General features: G+C 40.9%; 1 protein-coding gene across 8 annotated transcripts in view; it reads right to left on the bottom strand.

Moving 5' to 3' along the window:
• magi2a (membrane associated guanylate kinase, WW and PDZ domain containing 2a) overlaps positions 1-27,438 on the bottom strand; it is a 206,139-nt gene that overhangs the window by 46,145 nt on the left and 132,556 nt on the right. For 6 of the 8 annotated variants that reach the window (XM_075471589.1, XM_075471590.1, XM_075471592.1 and 3 more), the window contains exons 7-11: positions 16,958-17,015; positions 14,835-14,953; positions 11,650-11,946; positions 10,585-10,767; positions 3,880-4,560 (exon numbers count right to left, since the gene is read on the bottom strand). In XM_075471589.1, the coding sequence (XP_075327704.1) occupies positions 3,880-4,560; positions 10,585-10,767; positions 11,650-11,946; positions 14,835-14,953; positions 16,958-17,015 (1,338 nt within the window). The remainder of the gene's footprint in view (positions 1-3,879; positions 4,561-10,584; positions 10,768-11,649; positions 11,947-14,834; positions 14,954-16,957; positions 17,016-27,438) is intronic. The other 2 variants (XM_075471593.1, XM_075471597.1) reach the window with 1 other exon arrangement.

Here is a 27,438-nt window from a genome sequence, read left to right as displayed (position 1 = left end):
ATCATCAATTTTCAGTTTAGAGCAAGTAGAGTCTCCAGAGAAATATACTAACCTTTGTCGATGCCCATAAGCCATTCTAAGGCTTGAAATGACAAGTATTGATCATCTTTTATTCTGTAGACTACCTGTCAGTAGATTGTCTAATAGGGGCATGAAAACCACTTTAACATTGTATTAAGAAAAAAAAAAAAATCATCCTTATCAGAATTTTTAAAATTTTTTTGGCCTGATTAAACAGTCTAGATGCAAGCCTGTTACAATTATTACCTTAACTGCCTGACTGTGTCTGGCTGAGCTGATCACTTTCCCATTTTCCATAACAGAATAATTTCCACATTATTTCCACCTCACCTGTGTAAAACCAGCTAGATGAAAGTAGGAGATATTCCACCAATTGCGGTTCGTCTACTGGAATTAAGTTGCAAAAACTAAAAACCACAGCATCACTATGGGCTCAATTTGGGTTTAAGCCAAATGATAAAGGAGAACCCAATAACTCGGAAGGGGGGTAATTTGCAGCACAAATACAGCAAACAAAGGCAGTAATACCCCAATTCTAAAACCAAATGTGGCATAAAATGAGCTGAAAATGAAAAATCACTAACCTCAATCTTTTGTGGGGCAATTAAACATCAACTAATATTTCATGATAGCGGGAGTCCTATCCAGAAACCAAAAGACTTTCAATTTGCAATAATATAGAGTGAAATAGTCGGCAATTTCTTATCACTTAGTGTCTGATTTAAAAGTGCAGACGCATAGGGTTTGAGTTTAGAGGTAAAATAACTCACCAATGTTTCTGTAGAGCCTTTCTCTTGTTCATTTTTCCTTGCACCTTAACACCTACTAATACTCCATTTTATCATATGTAATGATAATATTAACAATCTACTATTCCTAAACAGGATGTACATAAGAATGTCTTTTATCTCATTTACAACTAGAGTAAATAGGTGATTTGCTATCTTGCCCTTATTGCTGCTTTAGGGGCCACAGCTGTGTTAGTACTTGCCTGTTAAAAAAAACAAAAAAAAAAAACAACACAGTCTGCAAGCACCAAGCAGAAAGAACCAAAATGAAGAAAGTCAACAGCATCACAAGACCTTAACAAAAATAACTAAATCATTAGCTCTGCCACATCAAAAACATTGGTACATGGTTTCGAGCTTAGCCCCACTTCTCCTTGTTTATCTCCATCACAATGAAAATAGTTCAAAAACACAAATCAGAAAGAGCTTATTGTGATCTTTCTCTCCCAGAGGGGTCTGATGTCTTTGATCTTAATGAGCTTAAAGTGCTTTCATGGTTAAATCCCCCAAACACTCCCATGAGACCCACAGTATCTTAAACCCCACCCAACCAGGACAGTTTGGCACATTTTCTTACATTTATTCATTTTGACACATATGCGTGTCACCTGCAGACACACTTTTGTCCACCTATAGGACTCTCAGCTTATTACATCAAAGAAAATCAACACAAACAGATGCGACATTGTGCCCAAACGTTAAATCATATCCAGATTTGGAATAAGAATGTAAGTCAAAGCATGCAAATAAGGTTGCGATTGCCTCCACATGCCAACAGTCTGCTTTGTAGAAGGGAATATTTATTTCTGCCTTCCACAACTCTGCTGCAAGAGGTAGGCTAACACCTGAACAGATGGTGGGAGCACTTTACCGTTAAATAGGAGACGATGTGTTTTTACGTTTTTAATTGGGAAATTAGATTTTTGAGACAGCTATAGGCTTTTTTGGTCTTCTCCTCCTCTCCCTGCTTTCTAGCTCCCTGCTCACTAACAGAGACACGGGCCGCCTAAAGGAGAATAAAACGGTGGTCAATATATTCAGAGGGCGCCGCTGACCTTTGTGGGTGAGTCTCAGTGGCACCCAGGCAGCTGGCATTATGGTTGGTATGTGACATTACACAACACAGAGAGGGAAAAAAAAAAAAAAAAAAAAAGGACAAGAAATGCGATACACACAAAAGCAATTGCAAAAATTACTTTGCTTACAGGTCACAATATAAATACGTGAGAGCTTGGGTTTGTGTGTCATCATTTCGAGCTAAATCAAAAACAGGTGACCACAGAAAGAGGAGTCATTTAAGAAGAGGATCCCACAGATATTTCCTTTCTGCTTGGTTGATGAAGAGCAACTGTTGATGTTTTGAGATTGAATTAAAAACATCTAACATTTTAATCTTGGGTGTCAGAGCATTGGATGCTTTTTCTGACAGATGCACACTGAGAATTCTATAAGAAGACAACTTCAGGTTGTAGATGGATCGCAGCAGGCTTCAAACAAACAGAGCACTGTGCAAAAGCCCTGAGCCATTCTTCAGGGCTTTAAATGGCAGAAAAACAGGAAATAGTGGCAGCAATTTACTGAGATGCTCAAACATGAACGGAAATACAGTGTATAAGGTAAAACAAAACATGTTCTTGTCTTTTCTTGTCATTTCTTTCAGTAGTCTTCAGGAATAGTTTCCCAGTCTACGATAAACTCGTGTTCAAAGCTCTTCTTTGGATGTTGGCTGCCATTTGTTCTCTGTCATTATGAGCCCACATTGCTTCAGTAATGTTGAGATCCAGCCTCTGGGGAGGATTCATCCCTCCATAAGACCTGTCGCCACTGATTTGAGTCCAGTTCTTGTGTCATTTGGCATACCTAAACCTTCTCTCCTTTTTTCTCTTCCTTAAGAACAGCCACCCTTTCATTGAGACTATTTCTGATGAGGCCCAAATTAACAGCAGATGGATCAACGTAAGGGCCAGCTGAATCACTCAGGCCCTCTGCCAGGTCTTTAAAAGTTTTTTTTTTCTTTCTTATGTCTAAAGAACATCCCTTTCAGATACTTTAAAAAATTTTTTTTAGGCCTTCTACTTCTTTCTCTGATCCACCTCTCTTGCCAACTTTCTTCTTTATTTTTCACAACACACCAAGCTGAGATATGCCAAGTTTTCAGCGAATTGCTCTTTGGGAAACACCATTTTTGGAAGAAAACAAAAACAAACAATTTCATGTCTGTCAAACTGTGTTAACTTTGTCATTTATTGTCGATGTAACTAAAGAAATGAGAACACATGTGTCTTTGTTACAGACTACTAGTAACAAAGTGCCTAAACAGACGATTTAACGTTGGTTCTTTGCAAAGTTATAAGTGACGTGTAGTTAAAACCCCTGGTTCTTCCCTTTAGTTAGGCACCATTTCATGCTTAAATGATTCATAGGTCAGTGTTAAGTGACTTAACTTTAAAAAAATACACTGAAAATGAGTGAAAAAGCAGCCAATGTCCAAAGAAAAACTTGTGTGAGAAATACACCTGCAGAACCTTTGCTCAAGACCACTTTAAAGGATGACAAGAAAGCTTGGCTTCTTGGAAGCAACATAAAAAACAAGGGAGGCTAAAGGCTTTTACATAGTACTGTATGTTCTGTCACTTGAGTCGTATATTCATTTAGGGTAGACAAGGCTGTCCCCTTTTTCCTTTCAGTGTCAAAGATACCGGCCTTAGAAGTAAGCTGTTTGAGAGTTTAGTGTAATTGTCTCCTGATAGGAGGTATGACTCAGTGAGCAGAGTGGCCTCTACTCAAGTAAAGTGAAGGGAAACCAGACTGAGGAACATAAAAGCAAAAGGACTAGAAAGGGCACTTGAGAGGAGCCGAGCATCAGTCAGCCATTGCTGTTCAATGCAGGACTGAGTAATAACTTTCTACAGACACTTGACTGAAGCACACAGAAAAACCCACTTCGCTCCTCTGGTAGAAAATGACGGAGAGGAATAAGCAGACAGATATAAAAAGACAAACATGATTGAGGGATTTGAGTGTTGCCACTGAGCCAAGCAGCATCCGTACCTGCAGCCTCTGGTCTTACCTGTTCCTCCTCTCTGAACCACCAGGCTGGTCTCAGCTCCCACAGCACACTCCTTGAGCAGCTCCACCACCTGAGCGTGCGTGAATCCCTGCACGGGCTGCTTGTTAATCTCCACGATCAGGTCGCCCTCACACAGGCCTGGGCAGCCCTGCGGTTCTAGAACCTGTTTAACACGCTGGCCCGTGACACTGTCCGCGATCGTGAAGCCAAAGCCATCAACGCCCTTCACCATCGTCAGGGTCAGTAGCTCCCCTTGGGTTGCCCCTGACGATGCCATGGAGACGCTGTCAGGCGGTGTGTTGCCGGTGGTGGCAGGAAGTGAGCCGTCTAAGTGGGTGTCCCCCGGGTGAGCAGTGAGAAGCTGCTGCTGGGCGTTAACCTGGTCCTGACTGGAGTCCGAGACGAAACGCGCCGTGCGGCTGAGATAGTCTAGGTAGTTGTCGTAGCCCGTCCTGCCGTTCACCATGATGGGCCGCTGCTCCATGATACCCAACGGGGAGATGATGGTGGTGGTGTTGTTGTTGGTGTTTGTGGCGTCCTCTGGGTCATATGGCAAAGGGTAGCCACGACACAACACAAGAGTAACGCTTTGCCCGATGGGTACCGATTGGAAGAGTTTGACTACATCAGCGTGGGTGGTACCCAAGACGCACACATCGTTAATGTAGACAATGACGTCACCTACAGAGGGAAGGAGGACAGAGAGACACATGAAGGCAAAGTGGAATGGCTGGAATATTCCAAATAATAATAAATATTGTTTTAATGTTACCTGAAGAAAAAAAACAACCCAAAAAAAGACAATTATTCAAATAACCAAAAACTGAACTATCATTTTAAGTTAATAAGCAGCTTAAACTACTACATCATATGCTTACATAGCAAAATATTGCCGTATTTAATCATTTTTCTAAACAAAATATCCTTACAATACAAGGCACTTGTTTATCATTTCTGTTTTAAACAGCAGTAAACAGACAGTAATTCTCACAAGTCCAAGACTGTTTCCGGTTACCCTAGTAAGACCAAAATGTGCCTTTGAACAAACATTCTGAAATGTTACTAGGCAGCTTTTGAAATCCTCTTTAAGACCAAAGGTTTAAAGAAATACTTTATTTCTCAGCCTCTGACTACCAGGGGAGGACATGGTGAGAGTGAGGCAAACAAAAAGGAATTTTATTTCAACTTGGTGAACAAAAGGAACTGCATGAAAGGAGGCAGGGAATCTAAAAAGGTTAAAATGAACCAAAGTTCAAGAAGCAAAAACTCACACAGAAATAGACGTGCATGTAACAAGCTCAAAGACTAATAGACACAATCAAAAGCTGATTAATAAAAAAAAAAAAGTAGAGAAAATCATAAAACAGAGAAACAATATGAGAAACTGAAAGCTGAACTCAAACAAGTGGGCTGAATTTCAATGATAGAGGGTGGAATGTGCCGTTTGAGTGAGCTAAAGAACTGACCAATAAATAGAAGTCACATCCTTGTGAGTACCAGCAGCCGGATACTTTCCATGATTGTTTTATTTTCCAAGAAGACTAATAAAAGAAACCCTAAATTCACTGCATTGAGTTACAAATAACTGTCAAAGAACAGTTCGGTTGGATCTGATAAAGACTTCAGCTCACTAATGCTATTCTAACACTCACCAGTACACTACAATACATCCACACCGTCTCTCCTTGGATTGTCCAAACAGTCATAACTCGTTTCCACAGATAAACATCACCACAGATAATGTCTTATCTGCCTTTTAAGTGGAAACATGGTGAGGACGGCAAGTGGTTAAAATGTTTGCCTTTTAAGGGCTCAGAGCTTTTATTTGCTCGCTGTAGGACGATGCACTGTAAATAAAACCAGCTGACAATTAAATGTTCCCACATTACAGCATTGCGCACCCAAGCTCATCTTTATCTAAAACCTATTGCTAAATATGGTGTTTTATGCTCGACTGTGGCGTTTTTTTTTTTAACCGATTAATAAGCAGTGACCGGGACCGGGTCTCGTCTCTTGAAACTCTACCAATCAGATTATTTCAATGGCACTTCAGGCTGTTTTCTGGAACCATGAGATAATTCCATCTAAATTCATGCATTAACTGTGGAAGTGCAGCCCAACAGTTGATCCCTCTGAGTAACAGTACTCAGCGTAAATGGAAATTAAGATATAATCTGTTCGCTCTCATTGTAAACTCTGGTGCAGACAAATGATTGAGGCAACAAACGTGAGGGAGTTTTTAATTAATCCGGGTAAACACGGCCGACATTTGCCTTGAGCATTGGTGTCAGAATCAATAGTTGAGCACACTGGCAGAAAACAAACGATGGCGCCGTGACCTCATAACGCACCCACTGTGTGCGCCATCCTCATTATTTGTGACCAGAGAGGAAACAAAGAGAGAAGGAGAGCATCAACAGACGCAGATTTTTGAGCTGGCATGCAGGCACGTGGATGTCTCCCTCTGAAACTTCAGAACTTTCATGCGAAAGTAATCTGGAGGTAAGATTAATTACAACAGTGGCGCTCACAGAATTGTAAAATGACACAAACAGCGTCACTTCCAAGTGTCACTTTTGATTCTGCATCAAACTTTATACATTTATGAGCAGCCGTTTCCCCGCTCATGAGAAATCACAATCAGTTTTTTCGGGGCAGAATAGAGGGACACTGGCATTTCTCGATAATAACAAGCCACATGTTTGTTGTCCATGTGGCTAAACTCAAAGAGCTACCGCTTTAAACGTTTCTTGGAGAACATTCTTTTGATGTTTTTATTTGGAATTACTAAATGAAAGGTGAAAGCAGAAAATTTTTCTCAATCATTACAAAAAAAGTCAAACACTAAAAGGGAAGTTGTTCAGTTGTTTAAAGCATAAATAAAACCAATCTGAAAATTCTCTGAATCTGAATTTTAGGAAAAAATGTTTTTCCTTTGATACCAAGAGATATCAGAGGAAAGATCTAGACAAAATTACTATATATTAAACACAAAAAATGTCCAGGACAGGTGTGGAAAGTAAAAATGGATGCATCAACAAAGAGAACAAAGCTGAAAACACACTTGTGGCCATCAAGCAGGCCTCATCCAGGACAAAACCTTGTGCGGCCTATTGTAATTCCACATCACACTGACCTCGACTGTGCACACCCCTCGGGACCAAGGCCCACGCTCCCAGCCAAGTCATCCTTCATTGTCCCAACCTTGCATATTCCTTTTGACATATTCATCTCCATCTAATTGTTAGCGCAGGAGTCTGTCGGCATAACAAGAGGTCTCTGTGGCCCTGCTGAGAGGACGAGGCTGTAATAACAACAGTTTTGACTCGCAGCAGGGTGCGGGCTTTCGTTAAGGTCTGTGGTTTAATGTGTGTCAGCCTCAGTTTATGTGTGTCAGCATATTATCAAAACCTATAAAACGAAAATATGACAAAATTGGTTAGGCACTAAATAGTGAGAAGGCTCATTGGGTCTTGTCAGGAATTTTGAAAAAATGTAGCAGAATGCTTGGGGCTGCACTAAAAGCCAAACTTGGCATGGTTTGAAAGTCTTTGCCGACGCCAAAAGGGCGTTTCTTTGCTCCAACACAAACTTCAGTTGTTTGCTACTCTAACCAACAAGCTCACCAACTTCAAAAGTAACTCTGGAAGACTACAAGAGTCAGTAATCCATTACAAAGCTACATAATCATCAAGCATTCCTGTTTAAAAACAACGTGTTAGTTTTCACCCTAATGGCCATCTCTCTTTGTTTTGGGAGGTAAAAACATGTGTGACTTACTTTTACTCCTATTTCAACATTCTTTGGCACAGTTTAGGTTAATTATTGCAAGGGTCCTTGCAAATGAATGCATATATATCCTGAAACATTATGTGACCTGTGTGTTGCACAGTTCAAGGTACATCAACAAAACACCAAAAAAGGGAGCATGTTTTAGAGGAGTTGTGCTCCATCCTCCCAGCTGAGAGCCACAGACTTGTAGCTTCAATGTCAAGCTGCACTCAAGCTGTTTTGGCAGCATGTGGCGTCCCAATATCTCAGCAAGACACTTGTTTTTTTTTCTTTAACTTGTCATTTATCTATGGCTGCAGCACACAAACAACTATGTTTATGTATACAATTTTTCCACAGACAAGTTTAACATTACTTGTGTGAGATGGCTCGCTCCTGCTGAGATTTGTTGCTTCACGCTGCTTAAGCTGTGTTATTGTTTGCATTTTCAAAAGTAACACCTTCAAATGCAGATAAAACAGTTATTTTAGAAGAATCTAAAGATTTGACACCACTAAACTTTCAGAAACCATCAAACCTTTGTCAGTTTCTGCTTTTGAGGAAGGATGTGCAGAAACTTATGACAATGAACTAGAGAAAAAAAAACACCAGTCTTATCCAAACAGAACAGACACTGTGGTGTATGGATGGAGTTCAGCAGAAAATCCCTCTGGTGCTGAATGAGTGTTACAGCACTTAGATTCCCCAGTCTTAAGCACACTGTGCTAACAGACCTTTTAATTTCACATTAAACACTGCCTGTAGCATTCAAACTAAGCCGCTAATCTTCAAGCCAATGCAACTCTTTGCTCTGCTGCTCTGTGTTCTATACAAACATGAAAATATGAACCCACATTTTACATGAGAAACGTCACATTTCTAGATTTTCTTGCAATTATGAATTCGACATTCAAAGAGGAAAATATCCCAACACAGGTTTTCCTATTAAAAAAAAAAAAAAAAAAAAAGCAGAGTGAGCAGAGTTACTGTGATCATGCGAGCTCTGTTACAGCAAAAGTAGGACACGAAGTCTGAGGCAGCAACGTGGGGGGATGGAGCGTGGCTGGTGAGACAGAGACGGAGATGAGCTGAAAGGAGGAAGTGGTGGGACCGTAGAAGAGGGAGTTGTTAGTTATTTCAGGGGACAGGATGCATAAAATAAGACAGGGGGACTCGAAAATAAAGTAGGAGGATGTGATGAGAAGGCATAAACCAAAATGGTTTATATGCAAAATCGTCAGGAAAAGCTTTATTAGTCACCAAGGGATCTATTTTGGGTTAGTGCACCCACACATTTGTTAGAAAAAAAAGAGGACATTTATGTCCCAGTGTTATGAAATGACAACAATTCATAAGCATGACTACAGAGGAAGCTCTCCGATTACATTTCCTTTCAGTATTTGTCAGACACATCCCAGCAGGCCAGCTACTTCTCTTCTCTCGACCTTTAATTCAGAAGTTTTTGTCTTGGGTGCATCTGCGAGCGTTTGCTGCAGTCCCACCCCCATGTGGCCACAGCCAGGAGTTATGGGGCTTATAAGGTCCATGTCATGATTAATGGAAGAACAAAACCTTACAATTGGTGCCCTGGTATGTGCATAGATCCAAACATATAGCAAACACAATGCAAGGCTGGTAAGCTGCACCTGCAAACAAAACATGCTTATGCATGTAAGCATGTTTGATGCACCTGTAGTCATTTCATCTTTAGATGAAGAGGCATGTATTTCTGTGTGAACATTTGGATGCGGTTGGTTCAATTTGACCATGTGTATGCTGCACTGCACAAGAGGGAGAATGTAGAAAAACATGTGCCCTGGTAACACTTGCAGAAAGCTAAAGTTAATTATTAAAATCATATGATCAAGGCCTGTAGGGCCTTTTTTACTGCATATTGCTTAGATTGTGTAGAGAGTTGCTCAGATTTTAGCACATCTACTGTCAAAATGTGGAGCTCAAAAAATGACAAGGGAATCTACTTTCTTCCCACAAGACTAAAACGTTTCATTGTATCACTACGCCAAAGGAAGAGAGCATATACTAAAGCGATGTTCATGCTCTTAACAGGATGTTGACAATAATAGCATCATTTGCTGAATTTTACACCTATCCAGTTCAACTACACTTATCGTAATAAGAGGACACAGATAAATAACTGCAGCCGAGCTGCAAGAGCCCAGACCAATGCTACTGCTGCACCTAATAAGCAGTAGCCACTAGCCTCAGTTTCCCACTGCACAGAGGGTGGAAATTTGTGGTGAACTTGTGAAAAATCCAAGGCAAAGTCATCTAAAGTCGAGAACCTTTTCGTGTTGCCTGGAAAGAGACCTTAAAACTTAACCCCGTAGAGGCGATGGAGTACCTTTACAAAGCGATCACAGAGACTCCAAAAACTGATCTGAAACACTGTGATCGAGACCCTCAGGGCTAAATGTCAATTCAATGAATGACACCTCCACATCTAAAAAGAGCATGACGCTATGTTGACATCTCATCCTGTTGTTATGATATATTTATATATAATTAATATATATCCAATTCAATATCATTTCCCTTTGGGGTGAATAACAATTTTTTATTTTTTTTAATTTCCCATTTCATTTTATGAGTCTAAGCTTAGCAGACGCACACTTTCTTCTTGGCAGACTGAAAAATAAAATAGCTCCTTAACAAAGTTTCAAAATTTTCTTGAGTCATGTCTTGGATTTCTGAATGAAGACACCACTGTTGAGTTTTTCAGATGTATTTTTTGGTGCCTTGAGCCTCAAAGCCATCCAGTCCTATTGTAGTCAAGAAAAGGCTCTTTAGGGCCTACCTGTAAAACTGGACAACTCACTTCTGATTATTCTAAAGGCAACCAGGCCAAATGAACAATATATAGTTTTTTGAAAGCGAACTTTCTCAGGTTTTGTGTCAGCCATGCCTGGGGCTTACCTGTGGCCATCTTTCCATCAGCTGCGGCGGGCCCATCGGGGATAACACTCTTGACCTGGAGGAATTCATCAGGCTCATCCCCTCCAATAATAGTGAAGCCAAAGCCCATGTTGCTCTTTTGGAGGGATGTGGACAAGAAACTGCCTTTAAGCTGAGTGGGGTCCCGTGTGAACAGTGGCTTTTCTACAGAGTACACAAAAAAAGAATTAGACGAGACAAAAACGGTTCTTAAAAAGCTTTGAAGCAGTTGTTGGAATGATTAGATGATTGGCTTGATTAAAGCTGGTGCGGGGTAATGCTAACAAGGTGGGGCATGGGAAAAGCTTATCCATTAGATAAGGGTGTAGCCACAGGGAAACTGGCAGGGCATGATCTCAACAGCTACATAGCAGACTGGGACACAGGTGGAGCTGTGGTGCTGAAAGACGCAGGTGTGGCCGAGTAGTTCTGGCTCCTGTGCAGGAGCACAAATGCAAAATCCATCCTCACACTCAAACATACTAAACTGCCATCCGACTCTCCTCCAAAGCTGAAAAATGATGGCAGGGGGGGGTACAGAGAGCAACAGTGGTCCAGTTCTTCAGTCAAAGTCCTAAGCAGCAAAATTCAGCAAATAACATGCTCCCAGTCGGGGATCAGTTCCAAGAGAAGATGCTCGGGGGGGTGGGGGGGTCAGGGAAGAACTGGGAGATTTCTGGAGGAGGAAGAGCTGGTAAATTTTTAGAGGAGCGCCTTGAGTAGTAATGAGAGCATCTCAGCCAAAAAGCTTAGTCACACTAAAGCAAGTCTCCTATCTTTTTTACTTTGGAAAGTCGTCATGGCTAACGTGCAAGTTTACATCCTTTGTTTGTTGTCACTTGTCCAGATATACACTGAGTGATCACCCTCTCTGTTTGTTTATGCCAGGAAATAAGACAAGTCATAGTGCTCAGTCAATGCACAAATCCCTCAACTGCCTCAAGGGAAAAGCTTGCTTGCGGGTTTGCATGCTTACAGTAAGTCACGAGAGCAGGCAGCCATGAGGACGACAGTCAGCCCCCTTTGCTTCTTTTTTGGCCTACTTACTGACAAAGTGCCACAGGGAATAGGGGCTACAGACAGGCTGCTCTAGCACCACAGTGCAGGCGGAGGTGTGAAGTGGCTGTTGATGCTGCTGGTGATGGGGGCACATGTTCATCCGCCGAGTAAGAACATGCCGGAGTGGGGAGACATCAGCGGATGAGGACGTAGCATACGCAGCAGCCCTGCGTCCAAGAGCTGGCGAGCGGGAGAGGTCTCCGAGGCTGTGGCAGCGCTCGGGCACCAGGCCGACCTGAGCGCGGGGGGGTCTGGGGAGGGTGGCAGAGGGGCTGGCATCCTCCACTGGCATCAAAGTTTGAAAAGGGGAAAATTGAGGAGGAAGAAAAAGGTTGGGGAGAGAGGAGAGAGAGCCTCACTGGACTGTACACAGTGTAATCACGGAGATTGGCTCTCATCTCAGTGTGGTGCTCTACTATGTTACTACGGAAACAAACCACCTCCACAGTCCAGACAGTTTTCTTTCTAGCAATACATCCTACTATTGTGAACTGGCAGAGAGTGAGAAGTGGAATCAGGTAGCAGCGAACCAGCCATTAAACCAAAGACCGAGTCAAACCAAACACCATATTTTAACCCACATGTTCAGGTATCAATTTATCAAATGAGTGAAAGTCACCACACTGGCACCCCACCCATTACTATACTATACTCAGTCATGTAAAAAAGACTTTTGTCATTTCTAAGGTTAATCGGTATATATCAGGATTCAGGGATAACAAAAAAAAAAAAAAAGATCTTCAAATTGGGTAAAAACAACCTTGAATGAACAGCAAAAAAGAACAAATGACATGAAATTTGTAAGATGTCAAAAATATTTGGACATGTTTTCATCCATTGTGTTCTAGATTTGGGGCTGCACTGTGGTGTGGAGTGGTGGTTAGCACGGTCGCCTCGTTTGTCTCTGTGTGGCCCTGTGATGGACTGGCGACCTGTCCAGGGTGTACCCCGCCTCTCGCCCGATGATCGCTGGGATAGGCTCCAGCCCCCCCGAGACCCGACCGACGGATTCAGCGAGTATAGAAATTGGATGGATGAAGGGTGTTCTAGATTTTCTCCTGTGTTTGGGATCATTGTCCTGTTTCAGTCACATTTTTGCCGTCAGACAGATCTCACATTTGACTCTAAAATACTTTGGTATACAGTGGAACTCAAGGTTGCAAGATGTCCAGGTCCTGTGGCTGCAAAACGAGCCCAAATCATCAGCCCCCTACCACTGCGTTTAACAGTTGGTATCAGATGTTTGTGCTGGTATGCCATGATTGTTTTATTATCCAAACATAGTGCTGTGCATTATGGTCAAAAATCCCCACTTTGGTCTCATCTGTCCAAAGGACATTGTTCCCGAAGTCTTGTGGCTTGTTCAGATGAAACTTAGCAAACTTCAGCTGTGCTGCTGTGTTCCTTTTAGAGAGAAGAGGTTTTTCTCCTGCAACCCTTCCAAACAAGTCATACGTGTTCAGTCTTTTTCTAATTGTACTGTCACAAACTTTAACATGCTAACTGAGGCCAGTAGAATCTGAGCTTTTTTTGCAGTTTCTGAGAGTGCATGGTCTGACCCTTTGGTTGAACTTGCTGGGATGTCCACTCCTGGAAGATTGGCAACTGTCGTGGATGTTTTCAAATGGGAAAAATCTTTCGTTCCAGAATGGTGGACTCCAAATATGTTAGAAATTACCTTAATATCCTCCATTACTGCCGTCTTTTCTTCTTGGCATTGCCAAGTGCTCACACGTGCTACTGATGATTAATGAGTTATTATTATGTCCTGATATGTAAAAACTTAGAATTAACTGGATACTGTGGTTAAAAAAAAAAATCAGTTGCATTGTTGTAGACATGAACAGTTTATGTTCTTACTATTTCTCAGACTTTGTTGTGAACTCATATAAAAACTGAATTCATGTCTATGAATTTTTTACTACTTCTGTTTAAATGATTTAGTGTTCCAGGTTTCCGATGCTTCGGTATCTTCTGTAACTACAAATGCTTTCCACCTAAAAGGAGTCCAGTTTGACCTCGAAGTCAGGGAGGTGTCTGACGTGCAACAAATGTATTCTGCAGCATGACAAAAACTAGAAGAAAGAAAGTAGTGAAGAAATATCCTCAGCGAAATGAAAGACCAAGGCCCCCCTCGGTCAGGTGGTTACTGGAGAGCCCTGATCTCTGAACATTTTGGAGTCATTTGAGACCTTTCAAATGTAGGAACATTTAACTCAAAGATACTTTACATGACCTAGCTGTCAAAAGCCCTATTCGGACGGGACTAGTTCAGTGGGGGGACGTATGGTAATGTTGGTTAACCAGACGACGCCAGGGAGAAGAAATGACCAATTCGGACGGGAAAAGAAATCCCTGTAATATTCATCTAACATGGGAGGAGTTGTTGGTTATGCACAACCGTCACATCCTGGATGCTATGCACGTCTTCATTTCACTTCCGTAAACCCCATCTGTAAACAGACATGGCGCCGACCAGGTCGAAGCATGCGTGCTTGCAAGCAGCGCTTCATCCAGAACCTCCATGTTTGCAAACAGACACACCTAATTGTTTCTCTCTTTAAAAGGATGTGACGACATATTCCGTACTTATTACCGAAGGTTGCATTCGCACAGGATTAGTATTATCTGTGGTAGATACTCCGGACCGTTTCACAGGAGGTAGAATTCTTGGCAAAGTTTACCAACATACTCCGCTATCTTTACTGACATGGCGCGTTCGGACGGGACTAGATTTCCCGGTTATTATTAGTTTACCCCAGGTCCCCCCATTGAACTAGTCCCGTCCGAATAGGGCTAAAGGCTATAAAAAAGTAGTGAGCAAGTGCATCCAAAAGAGGCAGATCTGTCTTTAGAGGCAAGTATCTCGAGTTGATTTAGACATTTCACCGCATCTCAAAAATAAACTGTGTATTACGATGCTGTCACATTCAAACAGCTTATTCTCCATTTGTGATTACGGGGATAAGAAACTTTTAGAATCGCATTCTGTAAATGGATGTGAAAACACAATTTTCAAAAGGGAATTGGAAGCTTGACAATGCAATCATTATAGAAAGGTTCATTACAGTGCATGCGCAGTCTCTAAAACATTCAGGCACTATGACTACATGTCGTATAATATTGATGTTATTTTAGATGTAAAAGTCGGGAGATCAGCATGGTGGTCTTACCTCTGTAGATGGTGGGAAGGGGCAGTGAGGACAGACCCTGGCTTTGCATCTGCTGCTGCTGGAGTCTCCTCTTCGCCTCCAGGACTGGGTTCTCAAACTGGGTCCTTCTATTTATATGACTACGATGATTAAGAAAAGAACAGCAGCAGAGATTTCAGATTTCACACAACCCTGCTGCACTTAACATAGCCTCCCTTTCTCATAGATCAGCCCTAATAAACCTGGCACTGCAGCAGATATTGCTCTGATGATTAATTAAATGGCTGGTCCCCCAGATTATGTAACAGCCGCAGAATGGTTTTGCAGAGTGAAAAAGAACCAACGATTGATTCTGGGCTTTTTTTTCATGTTCCACAATTCAGCCCAATGCGTGACCAGAATTATGTGAATCACTAACTGAGAGGTGCACGTGCATCTGCAATTCCCTTCGACGTCCCACGTTGTCCTTAATTTAGTTTGTAAGAGCCAGATAGTCATTGACTACGAATAGTGTAATTTGCCAGTGGGAAATAATTAGTCATCATTAGATACTTCCCTCACTCTTGGAGATTGCATTTTGCGCTGACACACATACACACACCCCATCTTTCTCTTGTCTCCTTATCTTTTAATGAACACTCTAGTATCAAAGTGCTAATTATGAAACAGCTTTACTATATTTTTGCATAGTTACATAACTTCAAGGTCTGCTAACTTATTCTATGACTTTTACAGGACGACAAAGCAAGGCAATAAGAGCATCTTGAGAGGGGAGTATAAGAGGTGTCATTTTGCAGGTTTTCTTCAACAAAAAAAAAAAAATAAAATCGATCGAAATGTCTCCCCCTGCCTGTCTAAAAATAAAACCCGTCCCTATGCTCCAGAGTGGAGAGCAAACAAACAACCCCTCTGCGCGGGGAGGGGACAAGCAGTTCAATAGAGAGCATTAGCCACTGCAGCAGTTACAGTGAGCAGTGGTGTCAAAAGTACACACATTTGTTACTTAAGTAGAAGTATAGATACTGCAGTTTAAAAACACTCTGGTAAAAGTTGAAGTATCAACTTGACCTCTTTACTCAAGTAAAAGTGAAATAGAATGTGCTCCAAAACCTACTTAAAGTATAAAAGTATAGAGTAACCTTTAAATAAAAAAATAAAAAAATAAAAAAAAACACACAAAAAGGTAGATGCCACTATATGAATTGCAAGCTTAATTTGAAAACTGATAAGTTCTACACGTGAGTCTTGGGTGTGCAGAGTTTGCATTGCATTTTCCACGAGTCATTTTTGCACCCGACTATTTCGAAAAATTCTTTGAGAGGGCCAAGGATGAGGAAGGTCTTGTTGGTCTCCGTCTCCATCTCCCGATACGCTCTCGCCTGTGTCCGACCTTTCAGACATTTCGCCATCTTTTTCTGAATCCGACATTGTGGCGTGGCACACACTTCGCGCAGCTTCGCGTTTGCAGTTTGTAGAACACCTGCTTGCTTCTGACGAATGACGATTTCCTTGTGTGTCAGCACAAATTTGACGAATAGCCTAACCGATGAGTGTTTGCGTTATATGATTCATCCAATTACACTCGTTCTCACTAGGTGTGGATGGCGCCACTGATCTGTATTGGATGGCGCACATGCCGTGAAATACATAAACATTAAACTGAAGCCAAGAGTAACGAGGCTGTTTGTTTTGAAAATGTAAGGAATAGAAAGTACAGATACTTGTGTGAAAATGTAATGAGTAGAAGTCAGAAGTAGGCAGAAAAATAAGTAATGGAGTAAAGTACAGATACCTAAAAAGTGTACTTAAGTACAGTAACGACGTATTTGTACTTCGTTACTTGACACCTCTGACAGTGAGACACATTGATACAGATGAAAGGATGTGCAGAATACTTGTTCCTGAGTTTATCTACTAATAGATATGTGCACCGTGAGTGTATAAAAGAGAGGGTAATGGAAATGTTGATAAACACGCACACACAGCCTAATAATCTTCACTCCAAGCCAGCAGGCACATCAGAGGCAACTATTTCTCAGATACGTTGCCGGACTGCGCCTAATAAATATGATTAACACAGGACCAGCGGGCCACGGTGAAAATCAAGAGCAAGCCATTCCATATTCAAGATGAACCAAACTTACTCAACATAGTAGCTGCCGTAAATGGGGTCATCGATTTTCTCCCAGCCGTACGGTAGCTCTGCAAAGGATGAAAAAAAACAAAAAAAACAACAACAGCAGAGGAATAATTAAGGGCTTGTTTATTCAATGAACTCACGGCAGCATATTGATTCTTGCATGAAAACATCTTTTTGGCAGGATTAATTTATAGCATTATCATAATGTCAGTGATTAAAAGAAACTTGATGGTACAATAACATGTTAAGTGGAGGCATTGTTGTTCTCCACAGCAGCTGATGGCAACATGATGTCGCAGCAACTTGTCATATTGACTGATTTGAAGAGGCTATTGGCTCTTTATTGTTGTGTATCAAATATATCCTTTTTCAAGAAAAAGCTGCAAGCTTAAACACACTCTGCATTTAAATAAGCAAAACATCTATGCTTTGCATCTTCCCCAAGCTGTGAATATTGTGTTTAGGTGTTGGAACTGAAGATTTACAACCTCGTCTTGGACGAGCACAAACCCAGAGGGTGTTGAACCTTCCCAGCGTCGACTGGTTTCTAATTCTGCAAGAGTTTCATCTCCAAATCTTACAAGCTCAGGACTTAAAAAAAGTCACCAACAGTAAATAGTACATGACAGTCAGTTACTGGCAAATGACAGGCAGATCAAACAACAAATCTCCCGCGGTAAGAAGTTGACTGGCATATCAAAGCACGAATGTCAGAGCTCAAACTGAAATACAGAATTATCAAGTGTGTACAGTGACAAAGAACAAAGAGGGTTTGTGTCTGTAAAACACACTTTTCACTGGTACTATCAAGCAAAACTGAGAAAACATGCTCGAGCATCACTGATGTATTGATATATTACACCCTGCTGGCTCCTCATTGGATCTGCAGTGGCAGAGCAAAAGTCTTTGGGTCAGACACGGGCTTCTATGTCCCGACTGGCTTCACTGGCTTGCAGAGAGATCCCCGCTCTTACTATCGTTCAGCTTCTCCTTTTTCCTAAACTTTTAACTCTTGGCTGGATGTTTTTTAATAACCCCCTTCCGTTTCTTTCCTTTAGTAGATGCTTCGTATCTGGTGGCAAGAAAGTCTCAAAAAGAGAGACGGCCCAAATGCATTTGCCTGTGAAGTTGGCTATAGATGAGTTGACAACCGACTTTTTCACAAGTTCAACACTTTAAGTGGGAGTCTAGAGATGTGTAGAAGCCAGTGCCTAGCAATCGTCACCAGGATTGTACCGTAAGGCATTACTCCATTGTCTTCATGCGTCAGATCTGGTGGCTACATGAAACACAGAGTCTATGTCAGAAATACAACAAGTTTGAAGTAGAACGGTTGTCGAGAAATGCGAAGATCACACAGAAAAACACTCAGAGATGTTAACTTGCTCCCATTAACAAGGCAAGATTTCAACTTTACGAACAGAAATAAGGGCTTTATTTGTGAACCCAAAGATATATATAACCCCGAAAAGACAGAAAATGATTTGTTTGTTTAATTATAGAGGTACAGAAGTCCTCACTGACAACTAAGAGTATATAACTGACTTAAGGTATAAGTAAATACTGTAGACAGCGTTAAAAGACAGGTGTCGGCTGCACAGTCCAAAACATGCATGTTAAATTAACTGGTGAACAATAAATTGGTTGTTGGTGTAAAAGTTATTTCCATGGCTGTTTCTACAGCACAACATTAGAGCATTTTTTACCACTGGGGTGCAGAATTGCTTTTTCAAAAGAACAGATTAATCTTTTTTGTTTAAAGGTACACTGCTTGCATCATACTAAGGTACAACAGGGGCAAGAAAGCATATGTACCTTTGTGGAACTATTCCAGCACTTTGATTTCATATGGTAGGGTGATGCTAAAGGAGACTTCAGTTTGAATCACTTTCTGAGGACCGTGACCGTCTGTCCTTGGCAGTAGCAGTGGACCATTTCACTCTGGACCAAAGAGGCAGACTTACTGACACAAGTATCTTTATGCATCTGAGAAAAACTTGCAGCGAAACAGTAAAGAGTTCTAACTTGTCACACTAACATGCAACTTTTTGATAGCACCGTGCAGCTGCAAAGTCACAGACATTTTGGCAGCGTCCGCCTCCTTCTGTATGTGAATGGTATTGTACAAACGCTGCTTTTGTCTAAAATGATCAAAGCCAAACTTCCTTCGAACTGCTGCTTTTATTAGAAATCTGGACAGGATTGTTAAAACTGCCTTCTTCTCTTTCCACTGCCCACAACCCTTTGACAGAAAGCAACTGTTTAAAAAAAAAAAAAAAGGAGATCCCCGTTTGCTATCTAGGATATGAACGATTTAGTATTTAAAGCATATTTCCACATGCAGACTCGAGTATTTCAGCATAACAGTGCAATCTTTCAAAGCTAAGTTGTATAGTGTGAGACATTCCACTGAATCTAGCACAGCGCTCGGGGATGGTGTGCTCCGTTGCTGCTCAGCTTAGAATTGGACCAGCTTTGATTAGTGACATTGCAAAGTTAATCAGGATGATTGCAGAAATGACAACAGAGAAAATCATTCCCGATCAAAAAAGGGGAAGCGACCGGAGGCAGAACCAAAGAATCTTGAGCTCCTGAGGAACTCTGCAGCCTGTAAGAAAGGAACAGATTCAGGCGCGCGCACACAATGGATATAATGCACCGTGTGGTCATTGCATGTTTTAATATTAATCCTCGACCTAGTTTGCAGTCTCACTAGAGCGATGCGGATCCTCCCATCCCTCCCTTTGCAGAGGAGAAAATTTGGAAACAATATTGGCGTAGTGCTGGTGCACGTGCCATATGCTTCTCTGAACCCCTTCCCCTAATCCCCTCAACACAAATGATTAAAGTTTCAGTAGAATGCACTATTTTTTGCACACCCACTAAAATGCATACTTGCCATACACACACTGTTGAGTGATATAACAGAGCGCCACGAGCAGGTTGACAACCCACGGGAATACCTTCTGTGAACACATTTCTTAGCCCATCTCCACTCATTAAATATGAAAGAATGTTTCATGTTCTCACCTTTACTGGATGACACACACATGCACGTACATACAGATTACATTACTTACTTTACATACACGCACACACACACAAGCAGAGATCAAAGGGATGTCATGTAGCTCAGCAATCTTCTAATGGAAAGCTTTTCCATTAAAACGTTCAAAGAAAAAGCTGCGGGATGGCAGAAATGTGTCTGCTTTCAGTATCAAGAAGAGGGCAGATGGACTCTTCACACCACGCCCTCCGATGATAATTGCAGTTTATTAAAACTTCGTTTCCATTCTTGTTTGACTATCATTCCTGCCAGCTACAATAGCGTCATGCCACTTAAATCAAATGCAAAAATCTGGGAAGATGGAAGGAGAGGAAAGCAAGACAGCCGTTTCTAAATGTTTAGAATGGCTGATTGCCTGATAGTGGGAATAATGTTAGCAGTAATGTTGTGTTCCACAGTACCAGCAGTTGAAGAGACGTCAACATTAAATGAATATACACTTTTTCTTTAGCTTCATGAGAAAACTTAGGAGTAAAACTGGATCTGAAAAACGTTGGCTTCCCCAAATAAATGGATAAATAAATAAAACATGCCTAATCGTACCTCTTCACCTGTTTAAAGATGCTAAGCTGAGCATATCTAAACCAGGAATGGCAAGATGGACGTGTAGATTCTCAGTTATACAAGTCATAACTTGAAGAACTTGAATAGAATGTAACAGGACTTACGTCTTGTTGCGCTCTATTTCAGCACTTAGGACAAAAAATTGCAAACTGAGCGATAATAGTATCTACCAATTTGAAATTAGAAAGCCACAAAGTAGTAGCATTACTTTAAGGATGATTCTGTATCGTTCAATGTGGTTTTCTATTTTCCAATCTTTTTAAAACACAGTATTTATTAAGCCAAAAGTCTTTGGCATTGATCCTACATTGAGTGAAAATGTCTCAACAAGCAACCATGAAACAGCTTATAATGTAATTCTATTTTTTTTTTGCCACTGACAAGCTTAGATGGTAAACACAGAAATTCATGATCTGGCCAAATGTATCAGATTCTCCACTTTGTCTAAAACAACAATGTTCATTAAAGCCACAAAATCATTAGTTGAATAACTACTTCTGAGATCACTCATCCACAGAGACATGGAGCATTTCCCAACCTGGCATCAACAGATCCAATGCTTTCTCCAAAGTTGGCAGCGCAACCTTTGACGTAAGTAGCCTTTCAATACTACCTGTTGTCTTTCTCACTCTGCCTCAATCCTCCAACACTCTTCTTCTATTGAATTTAACTTGTCTTTGAACTTTGGTTTCACTTAAAAAGAAGACCAACCATCAAACTGAAAATGACCGTGTCCTTATAATCCACCATCGGCCTCAGGATACCAGGAGATAATAAACTAGAAAACAGGTCAGCCAACAAGTTACAGCAGATGGGGATGGTGAGGCGGCTCATTTTTGTGTTTACCTTCATTATCTAAGCCTGTCGGTGACTAGAAATATCACTAGGGTTAAAATTCACAAGGTTTCCAGTATTTGTATGGTTTTTGTTGAAGATCGGTCCGATTCCAAAGATCTTTGTCCCTGTTAGACCCGCGGACAACCAAAAACAAGGCTTTAACAGGGACCCAAGTTATAAAATGCCACAGTTTTCCTTAATTAATATAAATGACAGAGGGATGTCAAAGCTTTATATGAAACTAGACCCACATACGGTACCACAAATACCAGGTCTGAAAACAGCAAAAAAAATTAAAGAAGTATGTATGGAGCTGACCAACGCTGCATTTTGTTGGACATTTATATCTGAGAGAATGAAGGTGCCAACAAATTTCCCGAAATAGTCAACTTATCTTTTAACTGTGTTATTAAAATGTTGTTAGACTTACAGTTGCTCAGTAAGCACACTTTTCTGTCCCAAGTGACTTACAAGAGATGCATCGTAGCAAGGTGGGCTTCAGTATCTTCTTGCTTGACACTTGCTTTTGTGAACGGGGGAAACATCACACCACCAATGTTCAAACTGAGGACAACAAGTCTACCTCCTGAGCCACAGCTGCAATTATTAATGATGACAAAAACTAGGATTTAGGTCTATTTGTGAAGTGAGAAGTATGTAACTTCATAAAGGAGAAGCAGCACAGTCATCTCATCACAAGATGTTGAGTTCATAAGTAATATGCTGTGTCGTAGATACTTCTGATGGGGTACTGTTAGGCATTTAATCCTGTGACCCTTGATTTTAGCTAGCGGCCATTACTCAGCAGTTTTCCAAGTCACACACTTCCCCAAGTTACACACTTCCCCTTGAAGGTGTTCATGTGGTGTCAGGGCTGCAATGGCTCACCCGAACACACAGAGAAATGTTTCTGTTCTTTTCTGAGTGAGCAGTGTGCTGAAAAACGCTTAACATGGGGAGGTTGTGTCTTTTTCTCGCTCGCTGTCTGGCTCCACTGAGTGCCGTCAAACTCCCAGGAACAAGGAGACAGAAAGTGTGTGTGGGAACGTTTTATAATGTGGGTGCTGCATGTGTACAAGAAGGACATGTGAAGCCAGTGTGGAATTTCCAGGCTGTAGTTCTGATGATGGAGCCCTGAAGCGACTGGAGAAATGTTTACGACTTCTAGTCATGCCAAAACATCCATCCTGCAGACACAGGAGGAGGGCTTTTTTCTGCCAGCAGGAGGCATCCTGCCATCTTCAACACTCAATAATATCTCTCTCCCTTTCTGTATCACCTTATTTTTTACCTTTGCCTTCCTCTTTCCATCTCTACCTCTTTTTTTCTTTTAATGTATCCTCGCATCTTGCATTCTAATTGCACATTCAGATGGCCTTTTTTGAAGTCTTGTACACAAATTTGAACGTTTTCTATTCTACTTTTTCTAATTTGGATCTAGAAAGAGGGTCGCAAACCGCAACACCCACAGACAATACAAAGGTTTTTACCGAGGCTTTGTTTCTTTTTTCCATTTCTTGCACCTATTGAAAAGCAAACAGGCTGAACTGAATCCATTTCAGTGCCTCGAGACTTTTTTAATCACCCGAAATTAAAGTCCATCCCCACTGGATAGTGCACCGAATGCAGCTTCATCTATCACGTTACCTCTGAATGCAGCACCCATTCAAGAGAAAAAAAAACTGTTCTGGACTGAGTAATGAATGTTTCTATGGGCCAACACAGGCACAAAATCCACTGACCGATACACAGATTGGAGAGCACACAGTTGATTAAACAATCCAGTGAAATACACAACACATAATCTTTTGAACAAATAAAGGGATACCATTCTCTGTAAGCACAGTCCAACCTCAGAGTTAAGCTGAAAAGTCTCTGAAATACCACCACAGTGCAGGAGATTTAGGGACTTAATGCTTGGGTTCTTATCCAGCACATAATAACATCAGGGAGGCGTCAGATTGATCTAAAATTTATTTTTGCCCCATGACAGTGACTCTAAACATAATGCCTGAATCCCTGAGAACTACATGACCTTCAGTGACAAGAGGAGTGCTGCAATAGAAACAGTATGGGTCTGACAAGAGTGCCCAACACGTCATTTACAGTCTGCAAGATGCCAGTGTCTGAATTTCTGTGCAGAAATGCATCAAGGAGAATGGATGCTTTTTCTAAAGGCACAGGGTCATCACAACAAAAATAATGACGTTTTTTTCTCTTTCATCCAAATGTCAAGCAAACTAGAAAAAAAACTTTTGAAATGTTTCCTAGGGTTTTTTGCAATACGTTTATTTCCATTACCTGGTTAGAAGCAATGACCCCAGTCTGCACAGTACCATCAGGAGGAGGAGGTAAAGGTAAAAAAAAAAAAAAAAAAAAAAAAAAAAAAAAAAAAAAAATGGAGAGAGGTCTTCAAGATCTTTTAAAGAACGATCATGATTGACCCATTTTCAATGTCAACATTGTTCACGTTTGTTCCCTGAGGACAGAAACAGCGAGTCGTTTGTACGATCAGGGTTGTGAATAAAACAGTTGCCATGTGAGAACTGCGTGGCAGTGTCATACCTGTCATACAGTAAATGTGCATCTTTGTTTTTTTCTTCCCCTACCCACGGACCTCTAAGAACGCACAACTTTTAAAAAGGGCATCATAAAACACAAAAGGAGGGCTGCTGATTCTGACCGGCTCTTTAAGGAAGGGCGAGTCTTATGGAATCAGGAGCTCAGGTTGATAAAAGATGCTGCAACAAAGGGCAGAGTGACTGTTCACTTATTTTACTTTAAAGCTTACATGCAGCCCTCCAGAACTTGTCGGGGTTGCAGTTCATTCTAAAATCCAGTTTCATACTGCAGCAAACAGCCAGTGGACAACCGCTTGATCACATGTTGGTCGAGAAGTTGGTCCACTGATGAGTCTGTTGAGCTCGAAGTGCACGAGTTCATTTTTGGTATTAATGCTCTCTGCACACAAAATGGAGAAAATTAACAATGAACACCGTCTATCCTCTGTACAACATTTTCAACCAATGAAGCTCTTTTTACTGTGCCTTCTCTGACATGCTGTATGCAACAGTACTCTCTATTTGTTGGACATAAGTCCTCTGAATATCAAGCTCCTTCTGACGGGGACAATCTTCCTCTCACTTTGAGATCTGTTCTTTTTTTCTCAAGATAATTTTCATTCCATCTTTTTAGAACTTCACATTTATGCTTTTAATCCCTGTTTATTGACAAACCTTTACCTGACATTTACATAACTTTTGAAAATTCTGACAGATTTTCACTTTAATTGTTTATACATAGATATATTTCTTTTTTTTTAATCAAATGAGATCTATGTTGTTTGTGAGGGTAAATGAGTTGTGTTTTTGTAGTTTGCGCCATGTAATGTTTTGCACCTTTGCATTTGTCCATTGGAGCCCCTTCAAAAATAAGATGCCACACTTCAGGGTCCTCCTCTCTCGATAACCACAAATGAAATGCACTGCATTTCCTGTGAATGCTTCACAAATAAACCCTCATTTTATAAGGTGGTTGCTCTGAATGTGAAGCAGCGGCAGTAATCCAGCTCCAACAGTAAATAGTGAGGCTGAGATCAGTGAGAAAATTAAACAATAAACTGGATTACACGCTGCATTATTTCCTGTGAATCACTGCCTTGGTAGACAAAATGAATCTGGGGGGAAATAGTTCACTACATCACTCACAATATAAACTACTGTATATATTATAACTGGATATAAAAAAGTTTTAGTTCTAGGTATTACAGTCTATGCTTTGGTAGCAGGTGCAAAACCTGCTGTGCACTTGCTAAACCTTAACATACTCAGACCTGTGATTTCAACGCCAGTCATCTTAAAAAAAATAAATAGGTGGAATTTGCCAATAGGTGAAGCCATTGTTTCAAGATAATCCAAGATTTTAGGCAAATCTAGAGACCCCTACTGATTTACAAAGTGCCTTGTTGAGGCTGCAGGTTTTAATCCCGAGAACTATCACTATTTTCTTGGGGAGTCCGTCGTGTTACTTAAAAGTTGAGCTAAAATGACCGATTATGAGTCAGGGATGTTTTCAGAGGACCTAAAAGAGTATAGCAACAATCTCGAAGCAACAATTAATATACCCCAGTTTTTGTACTGACAATCATTATCCTGTTGTTATCAAAGGCAAGATCAAAGTTGTATAGAGGCATGTTCGCTGGCCCTGACAGACACTATACTTTCTGAGCCTTGTTGTCAAGTAAACATGATTTGGCAGATTTAAGTCTCCCATGCAAGGCAATTTACCATCTTCTGTTTCATAAGAGGGGGAGTTGTTTGGAGAATAAAAGGTAGTTTAAGGAACAGAGCCTGGAACAGCAGGGAAGGATTTTCTTGTGTGTGGAGGCTGCTGATTAATTCTTTTCCTTTCATTGGAAGGTGTGGTGATAATGCGCCAAGAAATGCAGTAAAGCAATGAAAAATAAAAAAATAAGGCATACAAAAAATGACTTTGAAAACTGTTGCTTGGTCTGTTGAAGCAACTTTCACGTGAATGCTAGGACACAAGGCTTTCCAGCAGAACATTGCAATAAGAGGATAATCATTCACCTCACGTATGGATGGCATAATGTCATGGCTGACCATTGTATGTTGGCATCAGTAGATATAGAAGTAGTAAGTAGGAATAAATACTGGTGTTGCTTTTTTGGGCACAAATAACTGAAATCTCATGCAGAACTTACAGCCTTTCTTCTTGACCGGTAAGTAAAAGGCTCCTACTGTTAATGTTGTGGATGCAGCTTATATTGTAGCTATAACCTTTTTCTGCTTATAGGGCGACAATGGCTCGTCGTGTGCATGTGTTGCCGAGCCTCCTCTGTATGGTGAATTAACAAAGAGGAACAGCGCCGGGTTAATGAGGGTGTCTCTTTTGTGCTGATAGGACTGAACCCATTTTTTGAAAACAGGTACAGTGTTAAAGGGACACTATGTAATAAATTAAGTCATTTATTAGCTCAAATCAACATATTCATTCATAAGTTAGTCCTCATTGGTGTAAAATGATCTCTGTCAAAAATCTCACTTATCCTCCAGAGTGAAGAATAACTAGTCTGTATCTACATAGAGCAGGTAAGCTCTATGGAGGCTGCCATGTCCTTCCGGTCTATGAAAAATGACGAAGTGCTGAGAGGGACATAAAGCACTTCAAATCGCGATTTCCCCACCAGGCCTACAAGCAGAAATGACGTCATTGTGACGTCATTTCCGCCAAATGGCTTATTACAGCCGCTAATGCTAAATAGATTTTATTCCTTGGCACATATGTCTTTGTGTTCATTAGCTTTCTTTTTGTAAGTGCATCGTCTTCTTCTTTTTATTATTATTCCTATGCTCCCCCTGGATATCTTCTTTTTGGCGTTATGCTCACATTTGTAAACTGTTATTTTGTTGATTTACTAATAAAGTTTAAAAAAAAAAAAAAAAAAGCTAAATAGATTTTATCTCGTAAATTATCCCACTAATAATGCATTGATTGTTACCAAACTTCTGCCGTAGTACACATAGGCTCTTAACTCACAAAACGAGGCATTAGAAAGTTTGTAAGTTTACCGGGAGTTTATTTACCGCTGCTAATGCTCCTATTGCTAACGCAGGCTAATGCTAACGCTGCGTCGACGTCACTTCCGGTAACTCCCGGAATATGACTAATTGCATTGCTTGCACACCAAAGGAGATGTTATGTTATCTGACATGTTATCTGTCATCTGTATTCATAGTGTTGTTGTATGTGTGTTATATAATCCTTTGTACTGTGTGTCTTGATTTCTTTTTGTTTGTATGGACCTTGAGTCTGAAGCTATAGCTTCTTGAATCTTGACACATTCCGCTTGCCGTAGTTCAAGAAGTTGCAGCGCACATTTGAAAACGTGAGGCGCTAGAGAGCAAATTCATTCAACTTTGCAAAATAAAATTGCACCACTAGATGGGGGAAGAAATTACATAGTGTCCCTTTAATGTTTGCTGAACCGCTATGAA

The sequence above is a fragment of the Odontesthes bonariensis genome, chromosome 8 (genome assembly GCF_027942865.1).
Source record: "Odontesthes bonariensis isolate fOdoBon6 chromosome 8, fOdoBon6.hap1, whole genome shotgun sequence".
Taxonomy (NCBI): Eukaryota; Metazoa; Chordata; class Actinopteri; order Atheriniformes; family Atherinopsidae; genus Odontesthes; species Odontesthes bonariensis.
The sequence above is the reverse complement of the archived record's forward strand: the minus strand, read 5'-3'. Positions and strand labels throughout refer to the sequence as shown.